The 22183-nt window shown below is 46.4% G+C and overlaps 1 protein-coding gene across 1 annotated transcript in view; it reads right to left on the bottom strand.

The window, feature by feature from the left end:
* Positions 1 to 1517: 1517 nt before the first annotated feature.
* The window catches only part of LOC116426921 (uncharacterized), a 93772-nt gene continuing 73106 nt past the window's right edge, over positions 1518 to 22183 (bottom strand). The window contains exons 2-11 of the mRNA XM_076364359.1: positions 15014 to 15059; positions 14756 to 14923; positions 11503 to 11722; positions 7539 to 7622; positions 5991 to 6124; positions 5367 to 5503; positions 4533 to 4687; positions 3732 to 3973; positions 3448 to 3634; positions 1518 to 3354 (exon numbers count right to left, since the gene is read on the bottom strand). Of these exons, the coding sequence (XP_076220474.1) occupies positions 3158 to 3354; positions 3448 to 3634; positions 3732 to 3973; positions 4533 to 4687; positions 5367 to 5503; positions 5991 to 6124; positions 7539 to 7622; positions 11503 to 11722; positions 14756 to 14923; positions 15014 to 15059 (1570 nt within the window). The 3' untranslated portion in view covers positions 1518 to 3157. The remainder of the gene's footprint in view (positions 3355 to 3447; positions 3635 to 3731; positions 3974 to 4532; positions 4688 to 5366; positions 5504 to 5990; positions 6125 to 7538; positions 7623 to 11502; positions 11723 to 14755; positions 14924 to 15013; positions 15060 to 22183) is intronic.

Below are 22183 nucleotides of genomic sequence, written 5' to 3'. Positions count from 1 at the left end.
GCACACGATAATTATTTCTGCGTTAGCCATAATTATTGCCTGGGTGGCAATTAATTCCTGCCGGAGCGGCAATTAATTTATTGCGGCTTGATTAATTGCCGCATGCTCGCCGCCCGGGACACAGTTCGTTACTGTGCAGGATCGCCCTTTTACCACCGCGGCAGGATCGAGCCCTTTCTCCAAAAGTATTTGCTTATCCCCGTCATCGGATTAAAATCCGATTTCGTGGATAATTATTCTGACCACCGGAACATTCTCTTGTTTTTTATTCGTATGATTATATTACACAAATTTAAACATTGTTTGAAAATTGCGGAAGTCGTTTTAAAAGTAATCTTAATACTTTTTCATTAAAGAAATCTACTAAAATGATTCTAATCTTCTCGTTCGGAATTGTAACACTAGATTTACGCAACGCGTCGATATGTCGTATAATTTTATAAACAATATTCGACAAACATTTTCATCGATTTTGATTGAAGTAGTTACTCGAGTATCCACCCTGGGAAGAATAGAATAAATTGTGCAATAAATGCCCGTAAATCTAGTGTCAATGATCTATTTAATCTACTTATCATCTTGCAGTTACAAAAATTGTAAAAGGTCCTATATAATGACAGGCACAAAGTATATCCTTTTGAACAGAAGACACTGCTATTAGTTTAAGCGACGACACGGAAAAATCGTGGATGGCTGCAAAGTGCATTCCGTCAATCAGCCCAATTCTTACTGCACTCGAAACGTTTTCCCTGTCCAACAACAGCGCGAGCATCGATAATACGGAACCGTCGGCCGGTCGGACTACCGTATTTTTCTTTCGTTATCGAAGGAGGATCGAACGACAAATGGCGGTCCGGGTCTCATTTTGCGGATGAGCTATTGCGTAGATTTTCACTTTCCTGCAGCCATTTGCGGCGATCTTTGAGACCGCTGCGAGAACGATGCTCGCCGGTATCGGTGAAGGATACGCTGTTTGGAAAACACGATTCGTTCCGTGCCCGCGGCTATTGTTGCTCCAGGACACGTCGAATTTTTGAAAATCGGCCAGGTAGACGTCCCCTTTCGTCACGCTGGTTTTTCGCTCGGCCGTGACGGCGCGCGATGAATAAAATCGCCCGGATTCATTCTTCCTCAACGATCCTTTTTCTCGGGGACTCGAAAACGCGTCTGCTTCGGCAGGAACATTTTGCTACTCGAAGTTATTTTAATCGCTCTTTACTCAATTTCAATTTCGAAATTTAGGAAGTATTATTGTTGAAGTTTTAACTTTTCGCAAGTCTATCCGAATATGTAACTGAAATTGAATCGAGGTGAAGGATTTATGATCAAAGTTAGTTTAAGAATCGAAATTGAATTCTTTTATTGTCTTTATACTGTTTCATTTGGATAGATTACGCATTGCTTTGCATCTTCAATGAATGAAGACGAAGGAATGAAAAGTCGAGACTACTCCTTCTACAGTTTATTGGAAACCTTGATACACACGAGCTTAATTATAAATATTATGGATCGTACAATACTATATTTACAAGTAATTCGATCGAGCAGGTGGATCTTGTTGCTGATTGTCCGGCTGGGAAAGAGCTGATACCTGTGCGCAGAGTGTCTGTTCGATCTCGGTTACGAGAATAGTAAAACGGACTCTGGAACGACCAGGAGGGGAAATTAATATTTCACCGGGTCGACGATTAAATTGTCGCGCGTGAAGAGATCGGCGAGAATTCTGGAATAAATATTAAAAGACGAGAGCTGAGCTACGTTTCTTTGGCTCCCCCGATAACGCGCGGGGCGGTCTCGCGAAATATTATTTAATCCTCGCTGGCCGTTCCCGCGATCCTGGCGATTCTACCGATTCTCCTGCTTTTCGAGAAGAATACTAAAAAAAAAAAAAAAATAGTTGAAAGGAAAAAAAACACGAAAGTTGAAGGGAATAAAAAATATTGAAGGAAATCAAGACACAGTTGGACGCTGTATATACCGTATGCATATTATAGTATAAACCTAGATATTGTGGCTGTTTGTTATATAGCGTAATGTATAAATCATACGTTAATGTTATTAGTCGCGAACATTCAGGAACCGCGAGCATGAAACGCGTTCATCAGTCGAGTCTCCGTTTCATCCCGACGGTGCAGCCATTCGTTTGAAAACTTCCTATAATTAAATGTTACTTATGTACTCAAAGAAAGCGTAATTGCCGTTCATAAATTCGTTTCCGACATTCAGGCATCCGACGTTTAATGAACCGATTCATTATTAATTTCCGCTGTAATTAATGAAGACCGTCATGCAGAATTCCATTAATGTTTCTTGTTTGTTCAGCTGCAACGCGGGACATCATTCATTTTTACGTTCCTGAATATGGCGAGTAATGTGATTGGGCATACTTATACTACTGAATCTCATCATCGGCATAATGCGCCTGTTTATCTAGGTATTTATTTTAATCTCCTGTAACGACGACCGTACGAGCGAAAAAAAAATATGCTTGATACAGTTACATGATCCTTGCACTATATATTTTGTCATCTATTTCACTACTTTTCGCGATAATCTTTTTTTTGCTCGGGCGTTCGATAAACAGGTCGTGGCAAAATCCTCGACTTCTAAATTCGTCTTTAATCGTTATCATCGACGGACGGCAAGTCGCTTGTACGCGCGATAAACGAGAAGACCTCCCCGCGTTTCGGAGAGGCGGAAGAAGACAGATAGTAGGGAGAAAGCGTTGTCGAGAGAAGGATGAGCGAGTTCAATCGGTAACGATTTCCCTTGCGTTGTCACTTTGCCGACAGTAAATCACTTTCGAAAAATAGAGACATACGTCTAATTGCACGGTTATCACAATATTTGACAATACTCGTTTTTCATTATGCCTTAATTATTCGCCTAAATTATCCTCGATTCAAATATATCAAATTTGAAGTTCCGACGAAGAACTTCGACATATTCTTCCTTACCAGCCGTCGACACTGTCGTCTTTTCGATTTTACCGACTCATTGTCGGTGTCAACTTTACCGATCACATCGTTGCAATAGATTGTCCTCGCATTATCGACACGGACTTTCTCCGATCGTCCCGTGGGTATACATATACCGACAGAACGATTAAGAAAGAGGAAGTAGAAAAGGTTCGCAAGTACATTGAGAGAGGCCGCGCTTAGTTAATTCTACCCTTATGGGTCATGTAACTTATGCTGTCGGACAACAGCTTCTCCCTGGCCTGTCGCCGCATTCGCGAACACATGGCCAATATCGTTCCTGCCATTATGCAGAGGAAACCGCAGGTAATCCCTATCATTGTGCTGAGAACCGTTGATCTTAGGCACACTCTGTCGTTCGTTGTTTCGCTGGGCCCTAAGGGTACATCAAACATAACAATACATACAACCGACGATAAGCAATAATTTTATATTTTCAATTGAGAATCGAATGAATGAATGAAATTACCGTTTCGGAAAGCCGTGGTCGAATTCTGGAAGAATTCGGTGTCGGCCTCGCCTTCCTGCAGGACACGCAACGATTGGAAAAGGTTCACGTTCTCTGACAAACTAGTCGCAGGTGTCGATGGGCCGCCGATTTCCGGTAGAGAACGTTTGGCCACGTTCTTGGCGTTCCTCCAGTGGCACGGTTGGCTCTGCACAATCGTAGTTTGCAACAGGTGTTAAAAGTTCGGGTAACCGCGGCCATTCGGAACCGCGCCAACTCAACGAGCAATTGTATCGAGTGCTTACCGGACATCTACCGTGACACATCCTGACGTCGCACTCGATGTACAAGGCCGGCGAACCCGTGAACCTGAACGTTTTCATATAGGCGAACACTTGAGTCTCGAATAAGCCACTTTCCGACCAGGAACCCCTGAATCGGCTGATCAATTTATCATCTACGGGACAGCCGTACTGATCGATCAACTGGATCCGCTTGTTGCCCCCGTTGTGGGCGTAGCAATCGTTCACGACGATGTCGAAACCATCTGACGAACAGAATATTCCTTTCAAACTTCAACTAATTATGACAGCCGACAAATGCAAGGAAAATTTCACTTTAACACTGGAACTACCAAGCAGTCAAATTGAAGTTTCCAAATTTTTCTATAATTCTATAATTCTAATTCTATAATTTCTTCATTAATTTCGCAAAAAAGCAACCGCTATCTTTTCAACAATTGTAAAATAATTCAGTGATTGTAGTGTTAACGGTCCGCGTGAACTCTTGGACGTGTTACTTAATGTACACGTATAGAATATTATCTGTTCAGTCGCTTAAGGAAAAGGATGACAACCCCTTCGGCAGCGACGTCGAAAGCGGAAGTTCTCTCCGTTCGCATCGATCCTCAATAACAGCACACCGTGCCGTCTAAAATTAGATCCTCGAAGGGAAAATGTCGGGCTCGGTCGTCCCGTTACTCCTTCGAATAACACCGGGCAGATGTTACGCAGCGACGCGCGATTAAGTTTTATCTACGGGATGAGCACGGGGAGCAGGGGCGGAGGGTGCGCGACGCGAAAATGCGTGCAGTTATGCGCGCGTACCGTATTTGCTGCGCATGTAGATAATGAGAGTCAGAGGATCGCCGACACGAACTGGTCCAGCCACTCTAGTTCCAGTGGTCCCGTAACCGTATCTGATTTCCATGTAGCACTCCGGTGGCTGCAGGGTGAACACTACGGGATTTCCCGTCGCCACTCTGGAAGAAGATACCTCGCGTTAGGCTCCTGGGAGAACCCGGCTACCCGTTATCCGGCACTAGGACGACGACTCCCGTTGCCCCGAAATCGGCCGCGAAAAATGCTTATCCGATGGCTTAATTCGCTTCACTGAGTGGATTAACATGTACTCATCAGCCGGCCTAATGTACTGGCGTATAACGCGCGTAACGAATTAATGGCAGAGAATGCATTTTACGTTTCTCCAGTCTCCTCTTTACAGGCGAGATTAGATATTGTTGGTTTTCAGCTTATAGCCATACTTCGGTGAACATGTTACGGTCATTAGTAAATTGCGGAACTTTATACAAATGTAGGTTTCATATGCGTTTCCGTGAAAACGAGATTCGCCCAGAAACTTTTATCCTACTCGCACAGGAATGTCGTTACTATTCGTAATCTATATTACTGCGCGTTACAGCTGTTGCATCAATGAAATATGGCCATTTTTCTGTTTCGTATGTAGCGCATCAATTACCGAAGTAGGCCACGCAAATTAGATACTTTATTATATTTCTAAGCTGAACTCAGCTTTGCCGGATAAGAGTAAACCGCTTCGCTGTTGGTAATTCATTTCGAATCCTTTGTCAACGGATAAAAGTCAAATTACACCTTCGCCAAATTCTCATCCCACGGACAATGATCGATTGTCAAACTTACTCGACGTCGAGGAAGGGAAAAGTGACGGTCTTCCAGAAATCGTAGCCGTACTCGCAAGTGACTTTGAAGTGTTCATCGAATTCCTCTTCTATCAGCGGGTTGTACTGAACCGTGACGGTGTTCCACATCAGGTTTTTCTGAAACGTGGCGCACGCCCTCGTAAATCGCGAATCAGCGGGTAAGGACCAAAAGGAGCATACCGTCGCTATTAAAACAGACCAGCGCCCTCTCGCGGTTTCGATTAATTGCGTCTCACGGCAAACAAACACACCACGGCGTGCCGGTATAAATCAGGGGAACGTTCGCGCGCGTTTAATAAATCATATAAGCAGAACGTAACAGAATTATTAACATCGACCGCTCTGCTTTATGATTTAAGCCGACGCGATCGCGTGGATTAATACGGCTAGCAGCGAGACACGGTCAATCGTTAAACGTCCGGGAAGGACGATCGCGAAATAAGAGCTCGACGACGATCGGTCACGGGGAGGGGCGGCGGGATTCCGATTTTTCCGCGGAATGTTAATCATTATTATTCCTTGTCAAACGCGAGTCGGTACTCACGCTGCGATCGTAACGAACCGCGGCACCGTATTCCACGTAACGCGCGTCTGTTTTACGTACCGTAGGATTCTTTCTGCTGTCCTGATGATGAGTGTTCTCGCCGAGGGTGCCGCACCGATTCAGCTGAATGTAGAACTCGTAGTAATCGCGGCCCGTCCCGTTAACGTACATACAATCCGGATCGTAGGAGTAGCCTGTAATTAGAATCGACAGTCCTCAATTGAGCTCCAATCTCCGCTGACATTTCCCATTCTACCAATTCAGAGCAAAAGGCGATTCGTGTTTTTTCGGATATTGGTTCCTGAAATAGCCGATATCGATATTTCTTCCACGTAGGTGACCCAACTCCGTGCAACGAGAAGTGAATGGCAGCAGGTATTTATAAGTGTCTACGAGCTGTACAATTATTTCCATTTACACGCGACGCGACATTTATGTTATTTGACTTCATAAGATATATTTTGTTATTAATCAGTCTTAATTGAAAGAATCATTCACGGATCGACAAGCGTCCACAAATCAAGACACAATATATTATGACCATTAGAGGTCGCATGAGATTTTCCAGGCCGATCTAATAGCGCGCTACTCAATTTTCTCATTTATCTATTACGACGAAATTTATGGCATACGTTAGCAAACATCTCTCAAAGCACCGATAATAAGATCAATATAAATTCATGAGAACGGTCCCAGACACCGATTCGTTCTCTAAACCATCTTAATAATCTCCGATTAAATCACGACCCTCCTCTTCCACCCGTTCCAATTACACAGGCCAATCAGCGATACGCCTGAAAGCTCTGAAAACGTATAATACACGCCGGTGGACGTGAAAAAATCCTTAATTAACTTACACTCCGAAACTAATCGGTTCGATCGATCATATCAACATCTGGACCGCACGCGCTCATATAATCGATGGTATTAATCCGCTATCAGAATCTCGGGGTATCGATTATCGGTAGTAAAGGAAAATCAAATATTTATACTCTTCATCGAAAGGGCTGATTTCTAGGCCTGCGTCAATTAGATCTTTCTTACGTTTTTTAAACGTTTCGACTATCGATTACAGAGTCTCGAACCTTTTCATCAGCCGGCGTACACGGCGGAAAGGTGAAAAGAAGCGCGTGACGAGAACACGAACGGTTTGTTCGGCTTTAAATCACGCACAGAGGAAAATGGAGTCACGACGATGGTCAACAAGGACGTGCTATTTCCAGGCGCATCGCGTGCAGGGACGCAACGCGTTCAGGCTCCTTTCAAAATAACGGAAGCCCGCCGTCCGACCGTCCTGGCGTGGCGGGCTGAATGGAAAAAGACGAGAAAGAGGAGGAAAAAGGAAAATTCGCCGCAGACGCGATGGTCTCGCCACGATAACTTCCGCCGTTAGAGCGCGTCACCGACGGCATCAATCGGGTTTGTACCCGTACGCGTGGATAATTGCGGATACGCTTCGCGTCGCGGTCGCAGGGTTCGGAACGTGACGGCCGCGGCCCGTTCGATCGACTTTAATGCGTCACGTCCGCAGATCCTCGTCGCGATTCTCGTTTCGCGGGTCGCGTCGACGACCCTCGCCCTTTTCTAAACAACCTGGAGCCCTTTTACCTGCCGAGTACAGTAGACCGGTGAAGGAACCGTTGAAGCCGATCCTGATCTTCATGTAGTCGTCCTGACACTCAGCCTCGATGTCTGCAACAGAATTTCGATGTTTAGGTTATTAATAGGTTGTTGATCATTACGTAGTTTGTACAGGTCTCTAACATTCTAATTGCCGTGTCACCCAGATTCGGGTGACGCTAGTTTTTGTGTAAACATTAAATTTCTCGGTCGCGTATCGAGGGAACCGAATATTGTTGGATGTATGAGATACAAGGAAGATACTAGAGCAATGGTTATAAAGAATACTGACTTTTCAATTTCTGCTTTATTAAGAAAACTGTTTCGACTACGTAGACATTTTGACGCATGTTTACTTGTTAGTCGAAGTGTTAAGAATATAACGGGAATTTTTACAGAATTTCATCCTTTTCCGTGTCGCTTGGAACGGTTCTAAGGAACGAGTGTTACAGATACATTAATTCTATTAACAGGCGTGGTAATCTAATGAAACTATTATTTTGATTTCTGGTATATTCTAAGTTCCACGAAGATTGTCCATTGACCCGATCTAGTATTCCAAGTATTAAACCCTCCTCCTAACGCTTTAATCTTTCAAAGTTTAGCGTCCGCTAATCTTCATCGGACAGCTGGAAGATCATCAATACCTCCGGCTTTCATAAATGATCCAACAAAACAAGCGACCTATCACGACGGATCTGAAAGCAGTGGAACAGATTCGAAGCGGTGCGGCCCGGTGTTGAAATGCTCGGAAAATCGTGCATCCGGTGGGTGGAAAGCGGCGGAAAACCGGTCGCCGATCACGAGTGAAAGTAAACCACCGAGGCCCGGTATAGGCGCTCTTCGTGGTAAGGAGCCGTTTCCATCGCAAAACGACGTAATCCAGCCGGGAGTGTGGAAGATGGACGGCGGAAGATGGAGGCTGCCGATAGTCACAGTCGAGGTGCGCCCCGATGATACAACATTTCGTCCCGGGGGCGGCAATGCGGTGTGCGTTCGCCGGTGCACGCGTACGCACGCGTTTTCGAGCGGGGCGAGGTATGCACGCGCGCTGATTAGAATTGCGGATACGTGCTTTGTGTTCATCGGCCGGCAAAACGTCCGAGCGTAAACAATGGAGACGGTTGCGCAACACCGATACTCGCTCGAGTATATACGCGCCGGCGAGTATTTCGGCTTGCCGGCTACGTTTTTCACTCGCGATTTCGTCCGTCGCCCGCCTCCCATGAAGAATCGCTACCGTTAGCTTCATGACTACAGAATGCTTCACGTTGGACGAATAGAAAGTCACTGGACTGTAGATTTAAAGTGATATCATTATTGTCGAAGACTTTTCGTATCAGTCTTATTAATATTGTCAAAGCTATATTCGACTGTACTCCTGAAAGCAAGGAATTTGACTTCTTGGAGAATTCATTGAGAGGATGTTAATCACATTGATCACAGGTCAATCGTGTTTAAAAGGATATTAAACCGTAGAGAACCTATAAACCTTCCATTGTGCGGAGTATCTTTAAAGTGACTTTATTACCAGAACTAATGAGAAAATAGTTTTTCAAATTATTCGCATCATCTTATTAATTAGAATTGCACACTTCCTAATTGTCTCTACTATCCTGTCGGGGTTTATACGACCGCGAGAAAAGGATTGCAAACGGAAGTGAATGATAAAATACACGTTTCGTGACGGCCGTCGCTGTTGCTTCCAGTTTATAATAAGAAACTTGAGCGTGAACGATGCGAGCAACCTTTATCCGTCACTTAAGAGCGTCGTGGAAGGATCTTTAACGATGTACACAACGCGTTAGAGTTAATATCAAGGTGTGAAACATTGATGGATACCCTCGCACCGAGAAAATGGTAGCCCTGTTACCAGCCGCGGCGTTTCCAGCCGCGTCTCCGGATACAAGAAGAACGCGACGGCCGCGATGGAACAAAGAATATAAACGATCGAGCGAAATCCCCGAGACCCCATTTAAATCCCATTACTTCCTGTCAGTCGGAAAACTGCGCCGGATAAAATGGAACGAATGTATTTGAATCGGCGCTGGTCATTCGGCTGCAATCACCGCGCCGGCGCACAGTGGGCCGGGCGGCCAATCTAGGTGGAAAAAAGCCAATGAAATATATCCTCTGTATATTCCTGTTTTAGAATGTTTATTGATACTAATGACACGCATAATAATTAATTGAATACTTATCATTTACTTTTCGAAGTAACAATTATGTATTCCGCACATATATTTGTTTATATCAAGTTTTTACTCTGACATTACAAAAAGTAATGTATAAAATTATATTGGACCGTCTTAATTATGTAAGGCGATTATAGAAATCTTTGAAATAATAGCTCAATTAAAGTACGAGAGACGTAAAATAATTTATGACTTTTTTCCTCCTGGATTGGCCTCCCGACCCACTGTGCCGCGGTATAATCACGAGTTTTTCCAGCCGTTACACGTTTCACAGCAGCGATCGGTTCATCGTTAAACAATCATTTGGTTAATTGTTCGCGTGCTCTGAAGTTCCCGCGATCATCGTTCAGCTGAATCCTTTGATCCGAACGTTCCTCCGTGATCCGGGTTCCTTTAATTTCGCGGGAAATAAAAGAGATCTTCCTGTAGGTGGCGGTTACTGGCGAAGGATGTTGATGATGATGATGATGATGAAGAGGAGGGGCAGAAGGAGAAGGAGGAAGAAGAAGAAACGAAATAAAGTCGGTGCTCGAGGTCGTAGAATCGTGCGCCCAGACGAGGATACATTAAACCTAATGGGCCTTCTTTCGCGTAATTGACGATACCGCGGGTGGGCTCGCGTTTCCCGCAGAGATGGGTTTTACGACTTCATTCGAGATACGAACGTGGAGCCCGAGGAATTCATCATCGGTGAACACGGACGTGGACGAATGTTTTGGACAGCGAGTCGAGGACGCGCGTGAGCGATAGCACGAGAGGTGGCGTAGTCTTGTTGCACCGGGACAGCCTGGATTATTAAATCCTCCATTATTCGCTTCGCGTTCGTGTTATTCGAATATTTCTCGGTTGCCGCAGCTTTGAGACTTTCAAGAAAATTACACCTTCATCGGATACCGTCGTTAGTTTTTGAATTTTTCATTATCTATTCGATCGTGGTCTCACTGGTGAATACTTCTTGGAAGCGAGTAACGAATACCCAGCCCGATTCGATCGGAAAAATCTGCGGTATCCGCGTAATTTGAGGAATTGCAGCGAGCAGGGGTCATCGGAGGAAAGGTACGCTCCGATCGGCGTGATCTAGGAGCAGATAATGGCGATCGAATGGTCGGGAGGCGTCGACGTCCGATGAGAGGACGAAGACGATGCAGCGTCGAAGGTGTATTCTCGATGTCAGGAGTGCCGTACGATTCCCCAACACCGTTTTAATTGCGTCCACTCTAACGGTAGCTATTCGCCATCGCGTTCTGGATCCCGGAGTGTCGGGACGCTGACGACCAGCGACGCTCGAATCGATTCTCCCGCGTCGATCGATCAGCAGGCCTCGATCGTTTCTGGCTCGGGGCGAGTCCTGTGCTCGTGAGCCACAGAAACAGTAATAATGACGGGTATGTACGATAACGGTGCACGAGGGTGAAAGCAGATACCGTGGAGTTATGAGGATACCGCGTTGCTGCTCTTTTATCTTATTGGTGGCGATGGGTACAAGGACATCGGAATTTTTAAGTTCGGCAAATTATGGGTTTTCTGCGTTTAGGACTTGAAAAGTTGAAACTTTAAATGATTGAAGCCACGAGGATTGGAAATTGTTTCACTTGGATATTTAAAAATTTCATGATTCAAAATTTAGAAAATTTCATGATTCGAAGATTAGAAAATTGAGATATTTGAAAATTTGGAAATTCGAATATTTGAAGATTCGAAAATCCTAACTTCTTAAATTCCACGACGCCCCTTTAATCACTGAATGGTTGACTTACGTTGCACACGCGTCGTGTTGGGTCTGTACCTCCTGTGCTCACGGTCCCAGGTCTCAGGATGCCTTTTCCACTCTTCGTCACCGACCACGCCCGTCCCACCGCCTCCAGCGAGACCTTGCAGACCCTGAAGTGTCTGAAGTGCCTGGAGGTTGGGGCTGAGAGGTCGTCCTTTCAATGAAGGAACCGGTACGTACGCCGCACCCTCGCCGACATAAACCACCTACACGCAAAATACAACTTAACTTAATAATAACATCGTGAGTGTATACAAATTTATCTACATCTTCATCGGAACTTCATTTCATCCTCTACGTACTCCCTTCCCTTTAATCAACAACAATCATTATCTACATCTCCTACACCTCTGATCTCTGAGTAAGCAATTTCTTCGGCAGAACTAAGAATCTCGAAATGATAGAGACCTCTCAAATTATATTTCTGCTCTCCGTTATCGGTACACAAAAATTGCCCAATTCCGTACTATTTATATCTCCTTCAAAATAAATCCAACCTTCATCTATAACTCACTCGTTCGTACAACGTATCCATACGAATCCCAATTTATCAGAAGATCACGAACGAAAGAGAGTCAACTCGCGGAACACGCGATAACCGGCGTACAATTTCTCGAATATCCTGGCACGATGTCCGTAAGCGTCCCTCCGAGCGAATCTGGCGCGTGGTCGCCGGTAAACGGCGCCGAGGACTAAAAAGTCCGCAAACAGGCTGCACATGCCGGCACCCGTAGAAACAATCGTGTTGTTACACGCTCATCTTCGCCCGTCCTTTACCCCTTTTTGCCTCGTTCCTCCCTCCGTTCCGTTTGTCCCTTCCCGAGACGGATTCCACGTCGTCTGAACAGTCTGTTCTCGCCAATCTTCCGACGAATCTTCGTTCGTTCCCTAGCACGGCGTTCGCGAACGCGGTCTGTCACGTCCACGGCAGCCATTTCTATTTGCTCGGGATTATTGCTTTTCACGGATTCCACTTTTCAGGAATTTCTAGAACTCGAGCGCGCGAGATCCCGAGGAACCGACGCCGACGTGGCATGAGCAGCGAGCGTTTACGGGCCACTAGAGTAGTTAGAGGATCGTTCTTTCGCTGTACACTCACTGTCTCTGCGCTTTATGGGCGACCGACCGCGGAGGCTTCTTCGGAAGTACCTATCGTTTTCAGGCGCGCTTCTCCAAGCTCGGAATGCTCGAGAGCCCGGTCGCGGAAGAGGATTCGGCTCGGGGAATCGGCCGTTTCCATGAAAACCGGCCGTTTCCTTCCCTCTTTGGGCCTTTCAGCGGTAATTGAGATTACGCCGGACGATGATTCTCCACTGGGCGAAACGCACCCGGATCGCGAACTTCATTCCGCACACTCTCGTTTGGTCGATAATTTGAAGTTCCCGGAGAACTGTCGAGTCGCTGTCATTACGGAAGTATCTCGTCGAAAGGTACCCTCCTTGCACGTATTAAATAACTCTCTTACTACCTCACAATTTTTCTCTATACACAAAAATACAGAACAAGCACATTCGCAGATATATCAAAGTTAACACGTTGACTGCCACGGTCACCGTGGACCGGAATTTCCAAATGACTCGAGAGCAAATGTAATTAATAAGACAACGGGCGTTGAATCAAAATATTCAATATTGCGAATAACTAGGTAACAGTGTAACGTAATAATTAATTGTACCATTTTCTATTCTACAAAGGAAGTGATACATAAGCCACTGATGTTTTTCGCGGCAGTCAACGTGTCAACGCATCCTTACACAAAGAAAAACAACAGCTTCCAAATTATTTTACCAAAATGTTTCTAACACCTTCCTACATGTTAATACAGCACACGATAACGTTGAGCTGTTAAAAGTTGTAATTGTATTCTACCATTTAGCTACACTTTACAGCTTCTATTCACAGTAACAGGCCGGCATTCATGTCGCACGAAGAGGGAACGTTTCAGAGACTGTGTCTAATGTAGTCGGCCATTATCCTACAGCGATCCCGTCGTGTTTTCCGAGCGCGAATCGCGGGAATGTCGCCCCTAACGCGCGTTGTCATCGTCTGGAGCCGCCACGCGTCAGCTTAAACGGGAACCGACGTCCGCGGACGGCCCGTTCCTCTCCGAAGACGATCGCGGGCCCGTTGCCTTCGAGGCTTCTCCGTGTCTCGACATGACACGCGCGCTCATGCGATGATTAACGGTCGCGCGGTTAGGGTGTCGAAAGTCATTAGTCCGGCTACGGTCGGTCGGTCGGTCGGTCGTGCAGCGCGGGTTGAACGTACCTATCGCCAGCCCGCGGGTCGCGCTCCGCCGGGCTTGTCCCTGACCTACACCTGCTCTCCGACTGCAACTGGTTTAATTCGATCCAATTCAACCCGTTTAACGCGCTCCGAAGAATGCCGCCGGGGCGTTTAAACAGCTCTCCCGAAGTTCCCGGTAAAAACTGTCCCTTGTAATTCCGCGTGATCGCCGGGGACAGCATTCCGTCGGTATTTATAATCATCGTTTCCCCCGGGGCCTCGCGTTTCTTATTTGCCTCGGTCGGTTTAGTGCCGCGGACACGGGGGTACTTGGAAGCGGATGGATGGACGGATGGACGGAGGAGGTGGTTACGGTAATTCGTGATAACCAGAGAGCAGATTTCATTAATATATAGTTATCTAAAACCGAGCGGCAGTAATTTCATACAGTTTTACGAGACCGCTGATTCACTCGGAATCCGTAGCGAAACGTTAATGAAACGAATCGCTGCTCGACTTTATTCGCCGCGTTAACGCGGAGGGCGCTTATTATTTCCTTTCTCCAGAACGCGGGATTTGAGAGCTACTGGACGCCGGTTACTCGTGGTCCGTTTAATCCGGATGTTTTTAATTTATTCGACGCCGGCGCGGCTCCGATCGGAACGTCTACGAGTATATCCCCCGAACAATTAACGGATCCCCGCTAATCGCGTCGGCTCATTGAGCGTTGCCGAACGATCGGACGTATCGCGGACGGCCGATCGATTCCACGCCCCGATCTTTCACTTTTCCCCGTGGTCGCGCGAACGAATCGATGATGCAGCGGTTACGCGGAACGCTTGTAGGAAATCGGTCTTTTTATCCGCGCCGGGATCTTTCGGGCTTCATCGCGGGGATGGCTGACTGCGGTTCGAACAATAGCTGTGTAACATGAGTAACGGGTTGTTCATGGGAGTTCGATTGGTCGTAGGTGTTGCCAGGAACGATTCCGGTAATCACTGGACGATACTTACCGCGTCGTGATCGCTGGCCTCGTGCGTTAACGCCTCTCTAGTCTCGTTGTGCAGCGACTCGTCGTCTTCGGGCCCGGATCCGCTTCCGGCCCAATAGTCCTCGGTCGTTTCGTCGAGCACCGAGTCTTCGCCGTTCCCGTCGCCCTCCGCGTTCTCGTGATTCGTTGCCTTCAAAACATGCGCAACACCATTGCTCAATCTGATAAGGATACTCGCGGAATATCAATGTCAAAGACTCTTTTATCTCGGCATCCTTACCTGACAGCGCAGCGACGTGACAGACAGCAACCACACGATCGCGTATCTGTAATGAGAATAAGAGGCAAATTAGTTGAGCTGTATGAACGTGTTTCTAACAATGGACTTATTAGTTCTAGCGTGTGTTTAGTCGTACTCTAGATATCGTCTTGCCGTAAGTGTTGGGGTGAGGTAGTAGAAACCGGCTGAAGGAGACGATCCGAAGATCACCGCTAAATGTACGTAGTTGTAAAGGAGGTTAGTGTTTCTCGATAATTATCAATCGAGAATAATAAAGAGTTTCGGTGAATCTGGTTTATTTCATGTAGAAGCGACAATCAGCAACGCGGGTCTGTGAACATGCAGTTCTTCTTATCTAGATGTCCTCTAACTCGAATTTAAACCATCCACCGGCCGGCGATGACGTTCAATTTGCATGCAAAACCCGTGGCAAATGTCCTCTTTCTCAAGAGTTCTTACAAATACAACGCATCTCGAGATCAAACATCATTCAGAGAAGGCCGTTGCCTTCAACCTGTCCCCCGATCCTCATATATGAACAATAGTCGTGCAATCTGCCTACATGCGAGCTCCTTAATTTCCCGAGAAAGAGAACAGCTCGAGAAAGCCGGCGAGACCTCACGTCGGCCGTTGGCACGTCCGCGTGCAACAACCACGTGAATTTCTGATAATAACGAAGGACAACAGCTACGATAAGATCGCTGCGGTTACCATAATCGGATCATTGCCACGCGTGACTCGGCCTAATCACGGCCGAGGATCGAGGGAATCCTCGTCGATGCGTCAGCGTGCGCGGCTCGCATGCGAAAGCGCGGTCCTCGCGGCGGAAGAGGGCCTCGGTCCCGAGATCCCCGCGGTTCCCCGAGCTCGCGGAAATCATGGGAATCTCTTCCAGCGGGCTGGCAACCTGGATCAAGTGGGATGAATCATACACGGGGACCAGAGATGCCGCCGCCGCGAGATGAACCCCACGCTATGAACAAGATGACTCGATCTTGTTCGTAAGAGCGTCCGATCTAAAGCTAAGTGTCCATTTCAGAGTAGGACTATCGTGAGACGCTCCCAGGAGGATACTCTAGAAAAGGATAGTGCGTTGAGGATGACCGTTCGAGAGCATTGTCGAATTCATTACTTTTACAGCAGCGTTCACTTGTAAATATAGATAGTTTCGTCAATAGTCAAGTACCCTAAACTTAGGTGTCTGTTTGAGAGTTTCGACGCAACAATGGGTATTCCCAAAGTGTGCATTCTTTTGAGAGCAACTGTGAGAAGTTTTAATTCGAAGAAATCTAAGAACGATAGATTACTCTTGAAATCTCAACTTCGTTTGTATTGCGAGAATTTTTGAGAATGCTCGCTTCGAATACGATGTGCAGTCGCGAGAGATGCTGTAGGAAGCAATTCACGATAGGTTTACTCTCAAATGGACACCTAGCTTAACGCGTTGCGATCCGTGTCGAGTTCGTTCGGTTCGCATACGGCTGGCCCGATGAATTTGTTCTTCCCCTTTCCCGACGTCTTCTTTCTTCTCTCTCCCACTCTCCTCCCTCCGCCCTTCACCTAGCCAGGCTTTTCTTCGCGGCTGGCTCCGCTACTCCCACTACCGGCCGCCTCGCGTCTTCTTACTCGTGTTCTACGAGTCTGTTGCACTTCATCGACTTCCTTTCTACGCTGTAACGGGTTTCCTTCTTTGACATCGATCTCGCCGATTTTAACCCCTTGCGGTCGGCCTGTCTCACGCAAGCCGCCGCCGGCTCGGATTTGGTTCGAGGCAATGGCGAAGGCTAGAATCAGGGGATAGAGGATTGACTAGCGGACTGAGAATTTTATGGGACGGAATTAACGAGTAGCGTTCGATGTTTCCAACGTACAGTCAATTTCATGGAAAATTTCCACAGCCTTTTAATTAACTTTGTTACGTTCAACGGTTCGTTGGGAATGTTAAGGTTCAGTTCTGGGTCAAAGGTGAATCATACTGATGCACGCGGTACACGATGCGGAGGGCTAATAATATTTTTCTAGTATTGTTGACACGTTGGTCTTCTTTATAGGGTAACTAAATATGTTTTCAACTTACGTTATCTAAAATGTAATTAGTAGAATGCAGATCTTTTAAACATTCATTATTTTAATGATTATACTGTTTTCTTAGTTTAACGATCATAATTCTCAACATTTTTAGTGATACGATTTCGTATCAGAGATTTTAAAATCTCGGAACCTGTTCCTTGCGTGGCTGCCATTCGTTTTATCTTCGATGATATTTATAACGTCCGACGAAGGCGAGCAATTGTTTTTTCGTTCAATTAGAGCGCAGCGTCAGTTGATGGCAGCTGGACACGCTTGATCGGACATAACAATGTTCGCAAATATCCTGACGACACGCGAAAGGCTTGTCAGCAGGATCTACCAGTCACGTATCGCCCGCTGCGATTCCATTCGTCCGTGGTTTCTCGTCAAGTATAATCTTATTACACGGCAATAACAACGGTTCAGGTATAATTGTCGAATCGGTTACAATGTGTTCTCTACACCGCGGATTACAATTCACAGCCATAATCATTATCTCTGACTGATTCACTATCTCTATCGACTATCTTAACACATCAAAAAAACAAACATTTCCATAGCAACCTCCACGATTACGATACTTCATTAAATCTTCCTTCCAAAACCCAACAAAATCTCAACTTCTCAAACAACACCATGCATTACGGTTTTAAATAAACAAAAAGCAAACAAATTTAATTCTCCCGTGAGACACGAAATATTCATCGGCACAAGCTTATCGCGAAGGTGGCAGGAAAACAATCAAACTCGATACAACTCTATTCACCCAAATCAGCGGCAAAAAGCAGATCTAATCTCGCGTGGCGATCCTGATTAAACTCTTCCGCGTGTCTCGCAGCATCCTCTCCCCGCCTATCGGTTCCAGCTAATAGAAACCCAACCGTAATCGACACGCGATCTCGCAGTGACATCACCGGGAACATCTGTCGACGATCCGTAACGGTCTGTCGATGGCGGACGTCGTCTCCCGCTACGCGCGCACGAGGAGCCGCGATTCGTTGCGCGCGTGAAACGCGGACGTCCGCCCACGCGACGGGTAAAGGACACCAGGGGAGAAGTCGTAGGTATCGGGCAACGGTGCACCAACGGGGCCGACCCTGCGTGATTAACGGCCATCCTGGTCTTCCGTGCAGCGATCCGCGGGCTCGCGGGGCGGCGCGGCGCGGCGCAACGCAGCGCGTCCCACGACTAACACCTTCCGCTCCATTTACCGGCGCTGCCTACGAGCAAATAATTACGCCGAGCGAACAGGATGATACGCGGGAGCGCCACGCAAACAAGAAAACTGTACGAAATGTCTTAACGAGACCAGGCCGGCACAGTTTACCGCCTTCCCTTGCTGTAAACAGGGAACGCGCGGATCCATTACTCACTCAGCCATTAAGCGCGGGCCGCCGTCGCGTTTTGTGCTCCCGTTTTCGTCCCGCGGATTTACGCGCGGTTTTTCCTGCGGTTCGATCGCTGTTGGCTTTTAGGTGCTTCGAGCTTGGACGAGTGAATTATCGTATCGTGGCTTGGGCGTGATTCAATTGCGAATCTTGGGGGTTTGCTGTGGTGTAGGTTGCACGGAGTCTGTAGATTCACGAAATTTATGGAATTTTTGGACGTTACAGATTTGTAGAGTTCTGCGTTCACAAATTTGATACATGTTTGTGTTAATGTAACAAGAGACGAGCGAGTATTGATTATTTAAAGAGTATGTGGGGATTAATTGCAGTGTTTTGAGGTTATTTCATGAAGATTCGTAACGTAAGGATCTTAGGCTTAAGGATCTGTTTCAGAGTATATTGATTCTGTTATTTAGAGGACGTTAGGCGTGCTTTCCAGAAAGTAGAGTCTATTATGCGGATGAAATATCTTGAATAGATTCGATCCAGCCGAGAGGTTCATTAGAGAAGTTTCCAGCAGGTGCAACTTGAGGTTTTATTTGCTATTGAAGAGTTTTAAACCGACTTCCCTGGTTTGTCTGCAAAAAGTAAGAGGCAGCGTTTGACAGCCGAGAAGGAAAGTCAATTTCTGCTGTCGGAAGGAGTTGATGCGGCGGAGAGCGCGTTTATGCGAATAACAGAAATTACGCGAGCCCCGAGCGTTCCATTACTTCGTCTAGAATAGTGATTACGGTGAGCGTGTGTTTATTGGAAGGTGTTCGAAGCGATGTTACACAAAAAACGGGAACGACCGTCTTTCTACAAATATTTAATCATTGAATTCGAGCTCGGAGTTCGTGCGCCTCGGATGTATCTTGAATACACTGAACGTTTAAGAAGATGACAAAAGGCTTGCGTGAATCTCATTAAGACGTGGTAAAAAGTATGGAATTAATATCATTCCTAAAGTTCATTTTCTCGTATCACGACATGATCCTAGAAATTTATAAAATCAATACCTCTTTGCACTTACAATTACGAAAATTCATAAGTGAAACAATATATTACACCGATTCTTTGCAAATTACAATAATACACGATACATAAGGAAGAAATTAATCAAATAATCAAGGTCAATTACCACTTATCGAAAGTAAACGTAATCGAATGAATCAAATCCACCACTCCTCTAAAAAATTTCTCCCTTCACAGTAATCATTCATCAAACACCGTTCCAAATCAATTCATGGAACTTTCGGAAACCGAGAAAAATACCGAAAAAAAGAGAAACTAATAACTGGCGACTTATTAAACCGTTTGATCGATGGGTTCGATTGCGACGTTCGCCCTTCCCACCATCCGAATCGACTGCCCGCCGTAATTACTTCACGGTCGGAAATTGCTCGGTCGCGTAGCGAAATGAGCGGCGGAGGTGAAGCGGGCTGGAGGGACAAAAGTGGCCCGAAGGTAGATCGGGGGCCGGCGGATCGTCTTTTGATTCCGTTAGCCAACGTCAGGTAGCGGGTGCTGCGGAACGCTCTCGGTCGCCGCGGGGCGCGGCGGGAAAGCCGCGAGAGAATACCGTGGATCCGCGTCCACGGTTCGCGGGGCCGTAATTGCGTTGACCAGGGCGTCGTCGTTCGATCGGTCGCGATTATCGCCGCGATGCCCGCGGGCGGTTCCGTCTGCGTGTGGAACGCGATTCGAATCCTCTCGCCCACCATCCCGGATTACAGTTACGCATCTGAAAGTCGGATCGCTCGCGACAGTGTTGCACGCGCCGCGATTTATGGCGATAGCGATGCTTACAAATCGCCGGTGTTTGCACAATAGAATTATCCATTAGGTGCTCCTGTTACGAGATAGAGAAAGCGATGAAAATAATGTTTAAAGATGAACGGGGGATAGCATTGAAAGAAATACTGTTCTACTTTACAGTATCATTTTGTTGCGATTCGTTCGTGGAAGCAATTGCTATTCTTACTTTCTCTTTGCTGTTCTGAATGTATAGTTAAATTATCAATACCGTGTAACATGAGATAAGAAATAAGCTCTTAAGAAAGTTTAAACAAGGACGCATTTAGGATAGAGACATTCTTCAAAGCCCTCGTATAATGACCCAATTCGATGGAATGGTTAAAGATCGTACTAGAATCGAGTATCCCGAGCTACAACTATATTGGAAGGGTTCCAAACAGAAGACATCAACTGTTCATGTCTCCTTATATATCTTCTTACACACTGTCTGGTCCAAAGTTTCCCAATCTACTTCTCCTCAAAGAAACTGACGACACTTTGGCAGCACTGTCCCACACTTGAAAGTACTCTATCCAGCTACAACGCGTGCTACCAAATAAGTAGCGAACCCTAAGCACGACAAACTAACAACAATGACGCAGCCGTGTGGTGATCCTCACGAAATCATTCCAAGCGACAGAGGAAACCGCAGAGTCACCGTCAAAAACGCGGTGAGAACGCGGACTACCCTGTTCACGCATAGCTGCGGATCCCACGATAAAGGAGCCTTACCAGGACCGGCGAACAGGTAATCCGATAATTAGGAGAGGAGGAGAGCAGCGTCTTAATCAGGCTTTTAACCATTCAGCATGATATACGGGCCACGTGGTCCAGTTCACTCGTGCATGGAAAACCGAGGCCTCCCCTCGTAAGTTCCAAAGATTGCAGGCGATTCGGAGTCAACGTTCGTTCTCCGGAGCGGGCCGAGCGTGGATGCGTTACCCGCGGCGATTAATAAGCTCGTCCGTCGGGCTTGAAACTGTGAGAACCAGCCGGGAGGACGGGTTCAACCGCGGCCTCGAATTTCCAGTCTTGGAAAATGGTAACGCGGTTCGTTGGATATAGTTAACCCCTTTTAGCCGCGACCCGCGGCGAACCCTGCGCTCATCGACGAGAATAGAGTCCGCGAACTTGACACAGGTTCCTGTAAGCGGCTGTGCGACGTGGCACTTTACAAATTGGTAACCGAGGAAGAATAATTAACGCGGAAGTAGAGTGACAAGTCTCTGAATGATTCGTGTCCGGGATTGACTGTGAGTACACGAAGTATAACTAACCTATGATACCTACGTGGGAGTGTATTAACGAATGCACAGAAGGCGATATAGTTGATTATTGGTAATTAGGTTTTTGATATTTGTAATAACTTTGTTCGCAAATGCTGAGAACATATTAATACATATTAGTAATGTTCTTACAGTACCTGCGACTTAACGAATCCTTCTCAGTGATGAGGCACTATTACCGGTTCCTTCTAATTTTACTTTCAGTAAAGCAATTTATTGCTATGGGAATAAATGCAATTTACCTCGGATAATTCGAGGAACGGGCATAGCCGTCCGCTGTAAAATCGTTTAAACATCACTTTCCCGGAAGATTCAATCGATGCATAATAACTCGTCGAACGTGGAATACAATTTAATCAACTTCTCGTCTCCCGTGGCGTGCTTTCGATGTTTTTCATGGAAGCCATATCCTTTGAGGATCACCACCGGCGATCGTTAAAAGGACTGGTAAAGCATCTCTTCGCGGGACGTGGCACCTACACGTGTGCACGCCAGCCAAGAATTTCGCTTATTTATCGAACTTATGGGGTGACTTAAGAGAGGAAGCCGAAGAAGAGGCGCTGCGATCCCTCGATGCCCCATTAAAGCCGCTAATTTCTTGCCGCGGAATGGGAAGTCTATCTCGCGGTCTCCCTCCGCGACGGTAATGG

The sequence above is a fragment of the Nomia melanderi genome, chromosome 2 (assembly GCF_051020985.1).
Source record: "Nomia melanderi isolate GNS246 chromosome 2, iyNomMela1, whole genome shotgun sequence".
Taxonomy (NCBI): Eukaryota; Metazoa; Arthropoda; class Insecta; order Hymenoptera; family Halictidae; genus Nomia; species Nomia melanderi.
Note: the sequence above shows the minus strand (reverse complement) of the source record. Positions and strands in the feature narration are given on the sequence as shown.